This window comes from Corythoichthys intestinalis, chromosome 3 (assembly GCF_030265065.1).
Source record: "Corythoichthys intestinalis isolate RoL2023-P3 chromosome 3, ASM3026506v1, whole genome shotgun sequence".
Taxonomy (NCBI): Eukaryota; Metazoa; Chordata; class Actinopteri; order Syngnathiformes; family Syngnathidae; genus Corythoichthys; species Corythoichthys intestinalis.
Window position 1 is genome coordinate 48720977 of NC_080397.1, and position 14958 is coordinate 48735934.

General features: G+C 39.3%; 1 protein-coding gene across 5 annotated transcripts in view; it reads right to left on the minus strand.

The window, feature by feature from the left end:
- ccser1 (coiled-coil serine-rich protein 1) overlaps positions 1–14958 on the minus strand; it is a 378554-nt gene that overhangs the window by 95206 nt on the left and 268390 nt on the right. The window contains exon 12 of one of the 5 annotated variants that reach the window (XR_009062832.1): positions 4086–12254. The exons of 3 other annotated variants lie outside the window; for them this stretch is intronic. Coding sequence is in view for 1 of the 2 variants with exons in the window: in XM_057832961.1 (XP_057688944.1) it covers positions 11896–12254 (359 nt within the window). In the remaining variant the exon portion in view is untranslated. Of the gene's footprint in view, positions 1–1181; positions 12255–14958 lie in introns of those variants that run through there. One more of the 5 variants, XM_057832961.1, reaches the window with a different exon arrangement.

Sequence of the window (14958 nt, forward strand, 5' to 3'; positions counted from 1 at the left end):
CCAAACTGGAAGTGAAAATGACCGTCAACAATTTGTCTCGCCAAAAATTTTGAACAGTCATAACTCGGCAGATATGCAACATATCTGCGCCAAACTTTCCGTGTTTGTTGAGAGTCATACCCTGAAGGTTCTTGTAGGGGTCATTTGCATCAACTCTACAGTGCCAACTAGTGGCGACAGAAAGAAGTTTTAAAAAAGGCCTTTCCTATTGGGTTTTTTCAACATAGAGCAAGGAAATTTGGGGAGTAGATACCTTATGCAAAACTGCTCCAAAAAGTCTCTTGCACCCATATTCCAAATCCAACAGGAAATCGGGTATTTTGGGTCGAATGTGAAATTTTCATGGGTTCACAGTAAGAGTTTACATTTGGAGGCTTGAATATGCATAAAAACTCACCAAAATTTGCACATACATGCGGCTTTGGATAACGTTCGATAATCTTGCAACGTTACGAAACAATTTAACAAAATGGCTCAGTGGCGCCCCCTTGAAATTTTCAAAAAGGCCTCTCCATTTAGGTTTTTCTAACATAGAGTGATGAAATTTGGAGAGTCAAAACTTTGTGCAAAACTGCTCCAAAAAGTCTCTTGCACACACATTCCAAATCCTACAGGAAATCGGGTATTTTGGATTGAATGTGAACTTTTTATCGATTTACAGTGTGCACATTTTACACCTTGGCACCTAGGGAATTAGTTTGATCATTCTCAAAATTGGTGAGACTGTTCATGAGGCATATGAAATCTTAAGTTATAAAAATGGTGTGTTTTCATTCACGGGCCTGACCTGGGCGGGGCGCCAAATTCTTCCATTTTTTCGCCAAAACACCGAATTCGGAAAATGACTGATAACTCCCTCATACAACGTTCAATCTATTTTAAATCTGGCATGTGTGTGAGGTATACCAGCCTGAGCAGGACTGGATTGAAAATTTACCATTTGTGCCTGGCGCCTCCTAGTGGGAACAGGAAATGCCCTTTTTTACGGGACACACTCCTCCTCTAAAGGGAAAAAATCAATCTACTTCAAACCTGCATAAGGCAAACCTTAAGACCTGTCTTCAGGTGCCTGATGAAAAATATTGAAGTTTCGTTGAAGCGGAGGGGTCCAAACAGGAATGTGAAAATGACTGTCAACAATTTTTCTCTCCAAAAACTTTGAACAGTCATAACTCGGCAGATATACAAGATATCTGCGCCAAACTTCCCGTGCTTGTTGAGAGTCATACCCTGAAGGGCCTTGTAGGGGTCATTTGCATCAACCCTACAGCGCCAACTAGTGGCGATAGAAAGTCACTCGTTTTTCCAAAACATGTCCAGTTCTTTTCATGTTGGTCATTGTAGTTTCAAGACCTATTAAAATACTTTTTTACGGCCCATGTCCACGTGTCTCTGTCTGTTGCCGTGACGACCCTTTGTTCGCCATTTAAAGGAAATATTTTTTTTCAGAGACTCAGGGAGCTTATAGAGCCACAATAGTTGGCACACTTGGTCGAATTGGCCCAGTTAGAAGATTAATTTTGGTTTTGAATAAGGGCTTGGCTGCACAGCTCAGTAGTGGCTCCTTTTTTGTAGTACTCTCTCCAATAGGGTTTTTTATCTCTTGGGTGTGGGAATGTAAATAGGCGACTTTCGAGCATGTTAGGTTCTAATGAGATGATTAGAGAGGAGGATCTGCCACCACCCTGACCTGCACACAGTCCGAGTTGCGCTAGATTGCGAGGGCCCGTTCAGTCCTGCTTGCAGGCCTAGTTACTATTTGCAATAGTACCGGCAGCATTTATTAAGGATTTAGTGTAGGTTTTCAGGCTGTGGAACGAATTAATAGAATTATAAATAAAGATGTCCCGATCGATCGGGGGGTCCGATCACGTCATTTTCAAAGTATCGGAATCGTCAAAAAAATATCGGACATGCCTTTTGTTAATATATATATATATATATTTTTTTTTTAATGAAAACGTTTTCTAATTGTATTTAACGTGACAGACAAAATGTCTTTAGTCTTTAGTTTTGGCTTAAAGTAGAGCTATCAAATTCATCGCGTTAACGGCGGTAATTAATTATTTTAAATTAATCAAGTTAAAATATTTCACTCAATTAACGCACGCGCTGCACGACCCACTCACGCATTGTCGCGTTCAATCTATAATAGCGCCGTTTTACCTATATATAGAGCTAAAAGGCAGCGTAAAATGAGTAGAGTGAATTTTGGCAGTCTTTGGAGCCTTTTTTTAATTGGCTAAAACCTTAAAATCCCTCTCTCAACAATTAGTGATATCGTCGGAAGCAATGTGGGGAAGAAATGTAATAGTTGATCTTTTTCTTAACACCCTATGTTATTTCCCAACGCAGAGAAGATATATCAAATGGTGCCACTACGCACAGTCATGGTTGCATTTCCAATCATGCATTTGGGCAAAACAGTTAAATGGCTACAGTATCATTTACTGAAATCTTAAATACACTAGATAGCAATATTTAGTCACAATATACAAAGTCACATTTATCCTTTAAGAATTACAAGTCTTTCTATCCGTGGATCCCTCTCACAGAAAGAATGCTAATAATGTAAATGCCATTTTGAGGACTTATTGTCATAATAAACAAATACAGTACTTATGTACAGTGTTGTTAATTTTACTTTAAAAAAGTAATTAATTACAGTGACAAATTACTTCTCCCAAAAAGTAATGGGGTTAGTAACTCAGTTACCTGAATGTAACAGGTCACGCAATGTGAAGTTTAAAGGGTTTGGGGGACAATTGGCCCTAGCCCAATTCTTTACCCTCCACATAACTAGAAACAAGGGTATTGCGATAACTAGACAGTAACCTTTGCTATGTGTGGAAGTCATTTAAAGTTGTGAATCAACCGTTAAAGTTGTTAAAATTGCTCCTGTTATTGCATTAGTTCCCTTCTGTCTACTTTAAATGTGTAAATTTTAAAACCGTTTCATCATTTAAAGATAGATTTTGCCGAATTAGGAGCATTTGAGATAAAAAAAAAATAAAAAATAAAAAGTTACTAAGGTTCGCTAGGAAGGATCTCTACATCAGAGCCTTCCTGATAGGTCTACTGCTTTAAGATGGTGGCTGTTTACTAACGCATGTAGTCCTTGAAACATGTCGCCAATGCAGTTGTGTCTGACATTTGCATCTAGTTCTATAATATGATATCTACCGTGTCATGTGGGCGTAGTTTGTCGGCTATGGCTATAGTCAGGTATTATTGGAGCCACTTAGCATCGTGGTTGCAACGGCGTCTTCCCCACTCCTGCTCTGCTCTCTCGTCTCCGTGAGTCCGTTTCTCTCAGACTTTTTTTATTCAACCAACTTAGTAACGCATAGTAACACACGCCTTTACCGCCTCAGTAACGGTAACGGCGTTGCCAAGATGAGAAAAGTAATTAATTAGATTACTCATTACTGAAAAAAATAACGCCGTTAGTAACGCCGTTATATTCTAACGCCGTTATTAACAACACTGCTTATGTACTGTATGTTGAATGTATATATTCGTCCGAGTTTTATTCATTTTTTTCTTAATGCATTGCCAAAATGTATATGATCGGGAAAAATTATCGGGAATGATTGGAATTTAATAGGGAGCAAAAAAAAAAAAAGCAATCGGATCAGGAAATATCGGGATCGGCAGATACTCAAAACTAAAACGATCGGGAGCAAAAAAACATGATCGGAACAACCCTAATTATAATGTATTCTTATGGGAAAATCCTGCTCGATATACGACCATTTCAAATTACAAACAAGGCCCTGGAACGAATTAACTCTGCATGTAGAGGTACCCCTGTGCCTCCAAAATTAGAAGAGACAAAAATATGAATAGGCAAATCCACAAATGGCATGAATAGCATGAAAAGGCAGAGATCTACTAAAATAATGACACACCCAGTAAGCATTTTCTAGTTCATAGTCATAATCATATAGGAATGTAGTGGCATCACAAAAATTACGGAAAAAAAGCCTTCCACGTTAAAGGTTCCACTTGTAACATTAAAATACTAAAATACTGGAAGCGTGACAGCTACAGGTGTGTTGTGTGGCCCATCTGAGACACCCTACCTTTTTATTTTCTAAACTCCTGCATCATACCATGCTGCTTACTGGCTCCAGACAAAGGTTGGAATATGCATGGATGGAAAGAAACATAAGACACAGTGGTGAGATGGCAAAGTGACATGAGTGCAATAGTTTAGTTACAAAGACAAGAAAATGGGAAGGATGGGATGACAAAAATTAAAGCGGGGTATACACATACATTAATATACAAACCTTTACTGCTTACTTATCAAATCATAAATGGCCAGATTGTTGGATGTCTAAAATATTGTTCATAGTATAAAACATCTGAAAGGGACGATGAGGAATGAAAATTATGTTTGATTGAAATGTGAGTAATGAGCTCAGTGCCAGTTGAATGAGTAGAATTCCCGTTAACATGCTTTGTTGACTACAAAATGATTTATTAGCTGATTACAATTCCAGCACACGGACGGACGATCCATAAAGGTGCAAACAAACAGCAATATTCATCAAAAACACGGTTAATGATCGGGATTGTTACAAGTGTGAAACAGTCTGAAACTCAAAGAGCCATCACGTTAGCTGTATTTCAGATGAACAAAAATTAAAGAGACAGCTATTGGATTTTTGTTGGACAGCGACAAAGTAATGTAGCGATAGAAAGAGGAAACTGGAATTGAAATGCATATGGAGTTTATGCTAAATTGGAAAAAATCTAATTGATAATTCATAATCTTTGAATAATTTATTAATTTGTTGCATGGAAATGTGCAATTTGTTTCTGCTCGTTAGGAATTCCTTGTCCTTCAAGGACAATGAAGTACTAAAAAATATTAAACTGAACTTTGATTTAAAGCAATATATATACATATATATGGCGGAAAACACTCAGGTGACTCGAAGTTCCGCTCTGAGACCCCCAATTTGGCCAAATTTCAAAATTGTCCGATATACATGTGTGATACATCATTGGAAAACTTAAAATCTCAATTTTCTGGGGGAAAACATTTTTTTAACAGGAGTGCATTTTAAAAAGATCTTTTTTTTTTAAACAACTTACCTTGTTTCAATCTAAAAACTCCATGTAGCATGTATCACTGAGTGTCAAGACACAGCTGGAATTTTGGGGGATTTTATGGGTGAAACATGGTCATATAACAAGGGTCGCAATGCAGAAATCTCAGACATCGAGGAGTGGTGGAGATGTTCTTTTTCATATATTTACCCTTTTAAATGTTTTTTTTTTTTTTTCAATTTTTCTTTGTTTGGATCGATTATTTATCATCTAACATATCGGAAAAAATGCGAACGTAACAAAAAAAGAATGCAATTAAGCCATAGTTATGAGGTAAGTATTCGTGACTTTTTAACAGACACCATTTTTTTCATTGTGAGTTTAAAATATGCGAGTGAATAATTTTTCAAAGTTTTTTTGTTTTTACTAAATATTAGACATCAATTAATGATTCTAAGCTAAAAACGACAGACAATTTGAATAATAATTTTAATTACTTACCTTATTTTCATGGCTGGGTTAAAACAAAAGGGTTGTGCGACGTCTGTAAATGGAGGAGTGCAAGAGCAGAAACTGCTTTTTCAGTCTTGTCTGTGTTTTCCGCCATACACACTGTCATTTAACGCGTTAATAACAGTGTTCACGCAAACTCCTTTTCTTGCTGTCAAACTTTTTAACGCGCGATTAATTATGGCCCTTCCAACCCCCCGTAGTTTGGACTTCAAGACAATCCGCGCACCCCATTGGCCATCGAGCATGTTTGGATGACAAAATAGTGATGAACCTCCCTGCGTAATGATCAGCTCTTGGGCCGCCCGATACGCACTATATGCGGGCAAAAGCACACAGAGGATAGGGGCGGATTCCCCATGTCGGACACAACGTAACTTTGGCTGTTTTAGCCCAAAATGTGGCACTCTGAAGCGTATTATGACATTTATTGTCATTTATTGAGCTGCAATGCGCAGATAAAGTGTGAATGAATGTGTGGAAGAAAGAACGTGGACATTTTTTAGCACCAGGAGAATATATATTTGACGGAAAACACAGACAAAACTGAAAAAGCAATTTCTGCTCTCGCACTCCTCTTTAAAAGAAACTGCTGTATTTTAAGCCAAAACAACTGTTGTGTTTGATAGAAAAATATGTCTATATGCTGCCATAGCAGATTTATGGCACATAAACCCCCGAACTATTTTTAATTTGTCCGTTTTACCCTGAAAACCCCCGTTTACAGACGTCGTGCAACCGCTTTTGTTTCAACCCGGCCATAAAACCAAGGTAATTAATTATATTTATTATTCAAAATGTCTCATTTTTAGCTTAGAATAATTAATTGATGTCTCATATTTCGTTTAAAAAAAAAACGACTTTAAAAAATTATTCATTCACATATTTTAAACTTTTAAACAAATTATGTCACAATGAAAAAAATGGCGTTTGTAATGGTCGCTTAATTGTATTTTTTTTTTTTTGTTACTGTTGCAAAGGACTTTAAAAAAAATTATTCACTCACATATGCTACGAGCATAAAAAAACACCGTCTTATATTCGGGCCAATACGGTATGTAAAGTTGTGTGTGCGTGGTTGTGTCCGCACACCTTTTTTAATTTTGTATTTACTTTGTGTGTGTACAAACAATTCTAATTGGGATCAGTAGCGTTGAATGTCATTTGCATCTTGAAGTTCTATGACTGAGCAGAGTAAGGGCAAAACCAAAAAGGGCAGCAAGCACCCTCTGTTGAAGCGCCAAAAGTGGCACTCAACTGAGGGAATTTTGAGAGCTGCAGATCAAAGCCTGCAATGGCTGCACGAAGAGGGGGGCACGTCATTTCAAATGAGGAATTGCTGCAAACGTTCACGTCCTGATTTAACACAGTTAGCGTTGTTCTTATGAAGGGAACACGATATGCACATGTGCTCACTCGTTGATCACAAGCTAAAATGATACCCTGAATCTCTTTATTTCCATACAAAACATACAGTATAACACATAAAACCGTATTGGGATCATAGTACATTTATTAACTATTAAAATAGGCATTAATAAAACATTGGGAATTTCGGTTTCGGTTTATATATTTGTATTAATATGTTGACATAGTGAATCTATATGCACATTTTATCACATTTAGGAATGCATACTGCAGCAACTGGGATAAATCCTATCACCAAATACCACAGTGCCACTTCCTTGTCATCAGTTTCCTCCCGTAATGGCATTAGCACAAAGGAGTCACATTTGTAGTCACGCTCCAAAATCAGCAAGAGGAGAGCATGCTAAAGACACACTGGGCATAGCAATTTTCAACACACCTAATGTTATTCAGGATAGCGATCTCAATTCGGACAATCCCATTACCGGTATCAACAGAAGTGCTTGAAAGCATTCATCTGAAGCGGGTTAAAGGATGTTCCAGTAATACTACATGATTTTCTGGTGTCAGCCAAAATGTCAGCAATGATTATAAAATGGTGTTATTACTTAACTCGTGTCATTTTCATGTATCTCATGATTTAAAAAAAAAAACAAAACAAAAAAAACACAATATTTATTCCCTCTCTTATCATTGGTTTGTATGAGCAAACGTCTCCCATGCATAAACATCCGATCTTGAAACCCTGTTTCCAAAAAGGTATTGATTTTTTTTTTTTTTGGGGTGATTTGTCAGTTAAGAAGGTTAAAAATGTAAGAAATATTATGTAAGAGAATGTCAATAGCAGTAAAGGTTCTACTGAATTGTAGACAAAGTCTTCAAAAGTTGTGTTGAAAACTGTGCTGGAAGGAAAGGGCAAACAATGAGAAAGTCAGGGAGTCAGCGGGGATGCTTTTTTGACGTTCGACTTGTTAATCTCATCACAACCTTTGAGGGGGAAAATATCTAAGGGGGGTAGGATTCAGCATGCAGAGGAAAACACAAGCATAAACGCGGACATTTGGGTCAAATAAACCACCTGAATTATGTTAACACTTACTCAAATAAAATAAGATTGTGATGCTGATATGGTGTTTTTTTATGTGAGGCTGGGTATAAAAAGATGCTGGGAGGGAAAACCAATGAGAATAAGGCAAAAATTACATATTGTTACCTGAAATTTTGTTAACCGCAGACTGATGATATACCAGTAGTGTGCTTAAGGTTGGGTATCGTTTCAGTTTTGTTCAATACCAGTTACCAGGCGGTACCTTTTAAAACGTTTCAAGTGCTTGAACAGTTCTTGAGCCGATACTTTCCACAGATCAAATTTATGTAAACATTTTTTAAATAGATAAAAATAAAAACACTACCCTTTAATCAGCAGTACCAAATTGAATATAACTAGGAGTTAATCTTTCCAAATTAATCTTCCGGCTCCTGACGAGCCATTTAAGATTTATTTTGTGTCTCTATATTTACAGACCTACTTTATTTGTAAGAGGCCATAAATGTAAATGGACTAACACTAAAAATCCATCATCTTCTCGACTTTTAAGTGGGTTTTTTTGTGCCTATTTTCTGTATGAATACCATAGACACGTAATGCGAGCTTACACAAAACGAGTAGTCCCCGGGTTGCAAAGTACACGACTTTACACGAGCCGAAGTGTTCATCCCTCTCCCTCCAATTGTTGCTCTGTCCTGTGTCTGTCGGTGACACTACACGAGAGCTTTTTCCTCCCTCAAAAAAGTCAGAGTCGCTAGTGTGGGAGTACTTTGGCTACCGAAAAGAAACAAACGGCCGCGGCATAGAGGAGGAAGGACAGCAGGACCTCCAACATGATTTCATATTTACGTAACCACTGTCACTTTACACAAGTAAGTAAACGCTGTCATGAACATTTCCGACCAGCAACGAGAGTTCACTCCAGCGTGTTTAGTGATGCAACAAAAAATACTATAACGTAAGCTTGTTAACGAGGCAGATAGCGTGGCAAGTTAGCATGCCAAGATGGCTAACTACTTTCCTCTCCACCATGAGCCTACTTTTGTAAAGTTTTTCACCATTGTAAACATCTGTTCAAAATAAAATTTTCATATTACAGTCTGTGGTGTTTTTTCTCGCTGGTGACTTTGCTGATAGAAGGTGTGTGTGTATGTGTAAATAATGATACGTGTCATACACAAGTGCTCTGTCTCTTACTTTCGCTTTCCATTTATATTCAACTAATTATTATTAATAGTAGTAGTGTTATGTGTTATATATAAAACCAGTTTGATCATATATTGTCTAAGTCCAGTTCTATATTACCAAGGGTTCTTGTTCTAATGTTGAGCAACTTGGCCTGTGACTGTGGGCCTAGTCTATAATTTATATTTTTTTCAATTTTATTTAAAATATTGGTTATTTATTTTTTGTTATTTTATTTATTTATTTTAATATTATACTATGTTGATGTTCCAATTTTCAAATATGTTGTGAAAAAAATCCTGTTTAACTCATTTGCTCCCAAAAACGCATAAATACGTTCTATTTTCAATTGTTTCAGTGTCCCAAAGACGTACTGTATTTATAGGTCTTTTATATATTTTTTTTTTCTTTTTTTTTTTTTCCAAAAAGACATCTCTGGGTCGTGATTCAATTTCAAGCAATAAAACTGGCCACTGGAGGGCAGTAGCACATTTGGTAAGACCCGCAACCCGATTCAACAGCAACGAAAGGCCAAGCCGCACTGCCATCCGCCGGCGGAAGACGACTGTGACGGCCCTGGCCGTTTAATAGTTAATTTTCTGAGATTCTTCCAGTCAGCTGATCGTCGCCTCCACCAGCTGGCTGCTTCCCCTCCCACTGTGACGACAGCTGATCGACGCGGGACGGACCGACGACGTCACCGCCGCTGATTGGCCACGGAAAAAGGCGCCAAGCTTCTTAAACCTGCTGCTGTCAACGCTCGGGGAGGTCGCATTTGATAGCATTCTGTCGCGGTCCTCCTCGCCAGCTATTTGCTCGCCATTCACTCTCGTTTGCGTTCGATCGCTACTTTGATACACTCCCGCTTTTTCGGTGAGGTCTTTTGTGTTTATTCGTTATTGGATCGTTTTTGTTCACCACTGTAAAAAAGAGCACTGAAGCAAGTAAGGGTAAGTCGCCATTTCTGTTCAACCCGTTTTCTCCTGTTTTGTATAGAGTAGGAAGTTAGGTTAGAAGCAGTCTTTTCTTTGTTTCTTTTACATGATCAGGGTTTAGTTAGCGGATGGGGTTTAAGTGTAGTTCCTTTTGTTTGTTGTTTTGGCCTGGGCTTACCCTGAAGTCACGCTTCGTCTGCATTCTGTACATATTCATTGCGAGTTTGATTGTTGTGTAAATAAATTTGTGTCCACTCGTACATTTGTGTGGCTTGTTTTATGTCACGCCCTTCGCGAGCCGTCTTTGGCACGTAACAACGACCGTAAGGATGCCAGGCGCCGGACGACCGAGCAGAACTCACGGGATGCCAGGCGCTGGATGACCGAGCAGAACGACCGGGACCACTAGTGCAGCGGATCATGCGTTTGAGTCCGTGCTGCTCCCGAGCTGAGCCCGCAGAGACTCAAAAAAATTCATCTTTATGAGACAGACAACGATGAGGGAAAAGTTTAACCGGCTGTCGCGGCCAGAACATTGTCATCTTTCAGTTAGTTAAGTGTAAATAAATTGTTGCTTTGCTATGAAAAGCTCTATTTGTCTTGTTGTTTAGCTTATTTTGTAAAAGGAAAACATTATTCAGATGTTTGGGATGTAACTAAAGCAAAAAAATACCTGTGTATAAGTCAAAGTTATGTTTGAAATGTATGCTTTCACAAAAAGCTCAATTTCTCCATTTTTTCATCAGAAATTGGAAAATTGCTCGAAATAAGCTATTTTCTAATGCTGATTTCTAAAGAATGGAAAAGGATATGAACTAACTTTTTTTTTGCTGAAAGAAGAGAATCTCATCTTTCTTTTGGTGGTTTCCATGTTTATATAGCAATAGAACAGAATTTTCTGTGGGCCTTGCAAAATCAGTCAAAATCCAGTAAAATGGCCGGGAGCGAAGGGCCTTGCTCCAGTGAAAATGGCTGGGAGTGAATGAGTTAATGGGAAAAAGTTTTTTTTAACCCATACATCTCAAAATAACACATTTTAGAGCTATATTTTCTATACTGTGATACGGTGAAACCGTGGTATTTTTGCTTAAGGTTATCATACCGTCAAAATGTCATTCCGGCACATGCCTACATGGAAATCCGGGTTACATCGCCAGCGTAGGAACGGAATTCATTTGTAATACAGGGACTATCTGCATGTGTCTATCTTTCAGGGACAGTAATACTGTAGGAACCTCTTTTACACTGCCAGTACAACATTCCCAACCCTTTCCGCCGTTGTAAAAGTTGTCAAAAGAAAAAAAAAAAAAAAAAAGATCCATCTTCCAAAACATCAAATCCCAAAAGAAAGTTGACACTAATTTGGAATTGGACATGTACAAAGGCTCTGTAATTATTACCAGAGGAGATATTTTCCCCTGTAGCTCAGTTTGTTGGTCACACACAAAGTTGGCCCGAAAGCAAAGAGACAACAACAGCTTGTAGTGAAGCTGAATTCCCTGTATCATTAGGTGGATCAGCAATTTTTTGTGATCAAGCACCTGTTGTGAATTTTCCATTCAACTCCTTGTTCGAGAATAACACTTAGAAAAGGTGAAACTAAGTTCACCTGCAAACACTATAACGATTATATAATGACTATAATTTTCTGATCATATCTTGAAAGCTCACCAGAGGCTCGATATCCAAAACTCTTTGTGAGTAGTGTACTTTGTATGGTAGTCGGTTATGTAATATAATGCAAAAAACAAAAGTGGATATGTATTGAAGCATGATGCTAGTTTAAGTCTAAATTCTGTCAATGCTGATGAGACACGTTGCGTTTTGAAAACCAAGTTTGCGTGTCGACAAAAGACTAAAACGCTCGATAAAATCCGCACTTTCAAAAATAGATGTGTGCGTGTGGCCACAGTCCTTGACTTGCTTCCTCTCACCTTCTGTCTTCTCAGCTCCCGTCCTTGTACCCTTACATCCCTGGAGTCCCCACCACCCCCTCCACATCTGACTGTAGTGTACCCTGTCATTGTACAGATAATTATATATTAAAGTGTTCTTGTCGCTATCGTCAACGTCTGTCCGTCGGTGCCATCTGTGCCCAGTTAGGTGCCTGCCGTCCCCCCATCCTGTGCCGCTCTTGCCAGGCCCGCCTGAGGGGGACAGAGCAGTGGATGAGGGCACAGATCACAGGCGCCTACGCAAGTGCAAACTTTTTCTCTGATTTAAACACACACCTACCCACACCCACACACATACCTTCTGCTGACAGCCTCAGTGCTGCTCTGTTCTGTATTGTCCCTGGGGCTAGGAGGGGTTAGCCGGAAAAAAGAGGCACGCAGCAGTAGTCACCACAGTCCCTTCTGCTTTGTTCTGCCCCGTTCTGTTCTCTTTTTTCTAAGCGTGGCCATTACCTAGATAAAGTTATTCAGAGGACATTGGAAGACCATAGTCCCTTCTACGCTACCTGTAAAACTTAGTCAACCACAATTGTGCAAGTTCTCCTACTTGAAAAAATTAGAGAGGCCTGTAATTGTCAACATGGGTAAACCTCAAACATGAGAGACAGAATGTGGGGGAAAAAAAACAGAAAATCACATTGTTTGATTTTTAAAGAATTTATTTCCAAATTAGAGTGGAAAAAAAGTATTTGGTCACCTACAAACAAGCAAGATTTCTGGCTGTAAAGGAGGTCTAACGAGGCTCCACTCGTTACCTGTATTAATGGCACCTGTTTTAACTCATTATCGGTATAAAAGACACCTGTCCACAACCTCAGTCAGTCACACTCCAAAGTCCACTATGGCCAAGACCAAAGAGCTGTCGAAGGACACGAGAAATAAAATTGTAGACCTGCACCAGGCTGGGAAGACTGAATCTGCAGTAGGTAAAACGCTTGGTGTAAAGAAATCAACTATGGGAGCAATAATTAGAAAATGGAAGACATACAAGACCACTGATAATCTCCCTCGATCTGGGGCTCCACGCAAGATCTCCCCCCGTGGCCTCAAAGAACCACACGGGGAGACCTAGTGAATGACCTACAGAGAGCTGGGACCACAGTAACAAAGGCTACTATCAGTAACACAATGCGCCGCCAGGGACTCAAATCCTACACTGCCAGACGTGTCCCCCTGTTGAAGAAAGTACATGTCCAGGCCCGACTGCGGTTCACTACAGAGCATTTGGATGATCCAGAAGAGGACTGGGAGAATGTGTTATGGTCAGATGAAACCAAAATAGAACTTTTTGGTAGAAACACAGGATCTCGTGTTTGGAGGAGAAAGAATACTGAATTGCATTCGAAGAACACCATACCCACTGTGAAGCATGGGGGTGGAAACATCACGCTTTGGGGCTGTTTTTCTGCAAAGGGACCAGGACGACTGATCTGTGTAAAGGAAAGAATGAATGGGGCCATGTATCGAGAGATTTTGAGTGAAAATCTCCTTCCATCAGTAAGGGCATTGAAGATGAGACGTAGCTGGGTCTTTCAGCATGACAATGATCCCAAACACACAGCCAGGGCAACAAAGGAGTGACTTTGTAAGAAGCATTTCAAGGTCCTGGAGTGGCCTAGCCAGTCTCCGGATCTCAACCACATAGAAAATCTGTGGAGGGAGTTGAAAGTCTGTGTTGCCCAATGACAGCCCCAAAACATCACTGCTCTAGAGGAGATCTGCATGGAGGAATGGGCCAAAATACCAGCAACAGTGTGTGAAAAGGTTGTGAAGAGTTACAGAAAACGTTTGGCCTCCGTTATTGCCGACAAAGGGTACATAACAAAGTATTGAGATGAACTTTTGGTATTGACCAAATACTTATTTTCCACCATGATTTGCAAATAAATTCTTTAAAAATCAAACAATTTGATTTTCTGTTTTTTTTTTTCAACATTCTGTCTCTCATGATTGAGATTTACCCATGTTGACAATTACAGGCCTCTCTAATATTTTCAAGTGGGAGAACTTGCACAATTAGTGGCTGACTAAATACTTATTTGCCCCACTGTACGTTGTTGTCGAGCTCTACAAATGACAAAATTAGAGGTGAAGTCGTGCCTACAAAGGCGTACCGCACGCATGCTATTTTTAGACCGTGACGTCGCATCGTAAAGCAGAAGTAAAGTAGAAGCGGGACATTATAGACCCGCCCTCGCATAGAAGCAATGTTAATCCTGCTACTTTTCACCGGTAATCTTTCAAAAACGAACATGCTGATCACGCATTGCTTTTTTGGAACTTGTAGAAACGACTCTAGCCATTACGACATATAAAGAATGCTTTCTTCATACATTTCCTGAAACCAAAAACTCGGGAGGACTCGTGTCGATAAAAAAGCTAAGGCCGGCTCGGTTTTTTTTTCGTCTTTTTCAGCTTTCGACACTCAAGCCATCTCTTTAACTGAACATTTTTATGTTCTTCCACATCTTTGCCAGTGAATTTGGCACCAGGGACATCATTTTCGGAGAGAATTGGTAGGTTTAGCTCTGTAAACATCTCCTTCGTACACGATTTCCATTCATTTCCTATTAGGGACAAACGGTGGCATGTCCCCCCTTAGCAACAGGAGCTAATGTCATGAATATTAATGAGCGGAAGTGACGTGTTGCTTGCGGTACACCAGTGCCAATTTTCAAAGTTATCATGAAAAGCCCCGCCATCTTCTTGTTTTTCTGTATATGGCACCAAGGAGAATGTGGCACAGGGTGATTGTGTCCTTTAGAGCTAGTATCAGAGGGCAAACTAAGAATGTCTCATCTGTTTCTTTTTTTGTTGTTGTTACTTGCCTCTGCCCTGTATGAATGGCACATACACAAAGCGGGGGTAATGATGTCTGAATGGCACCCCCCCCCCC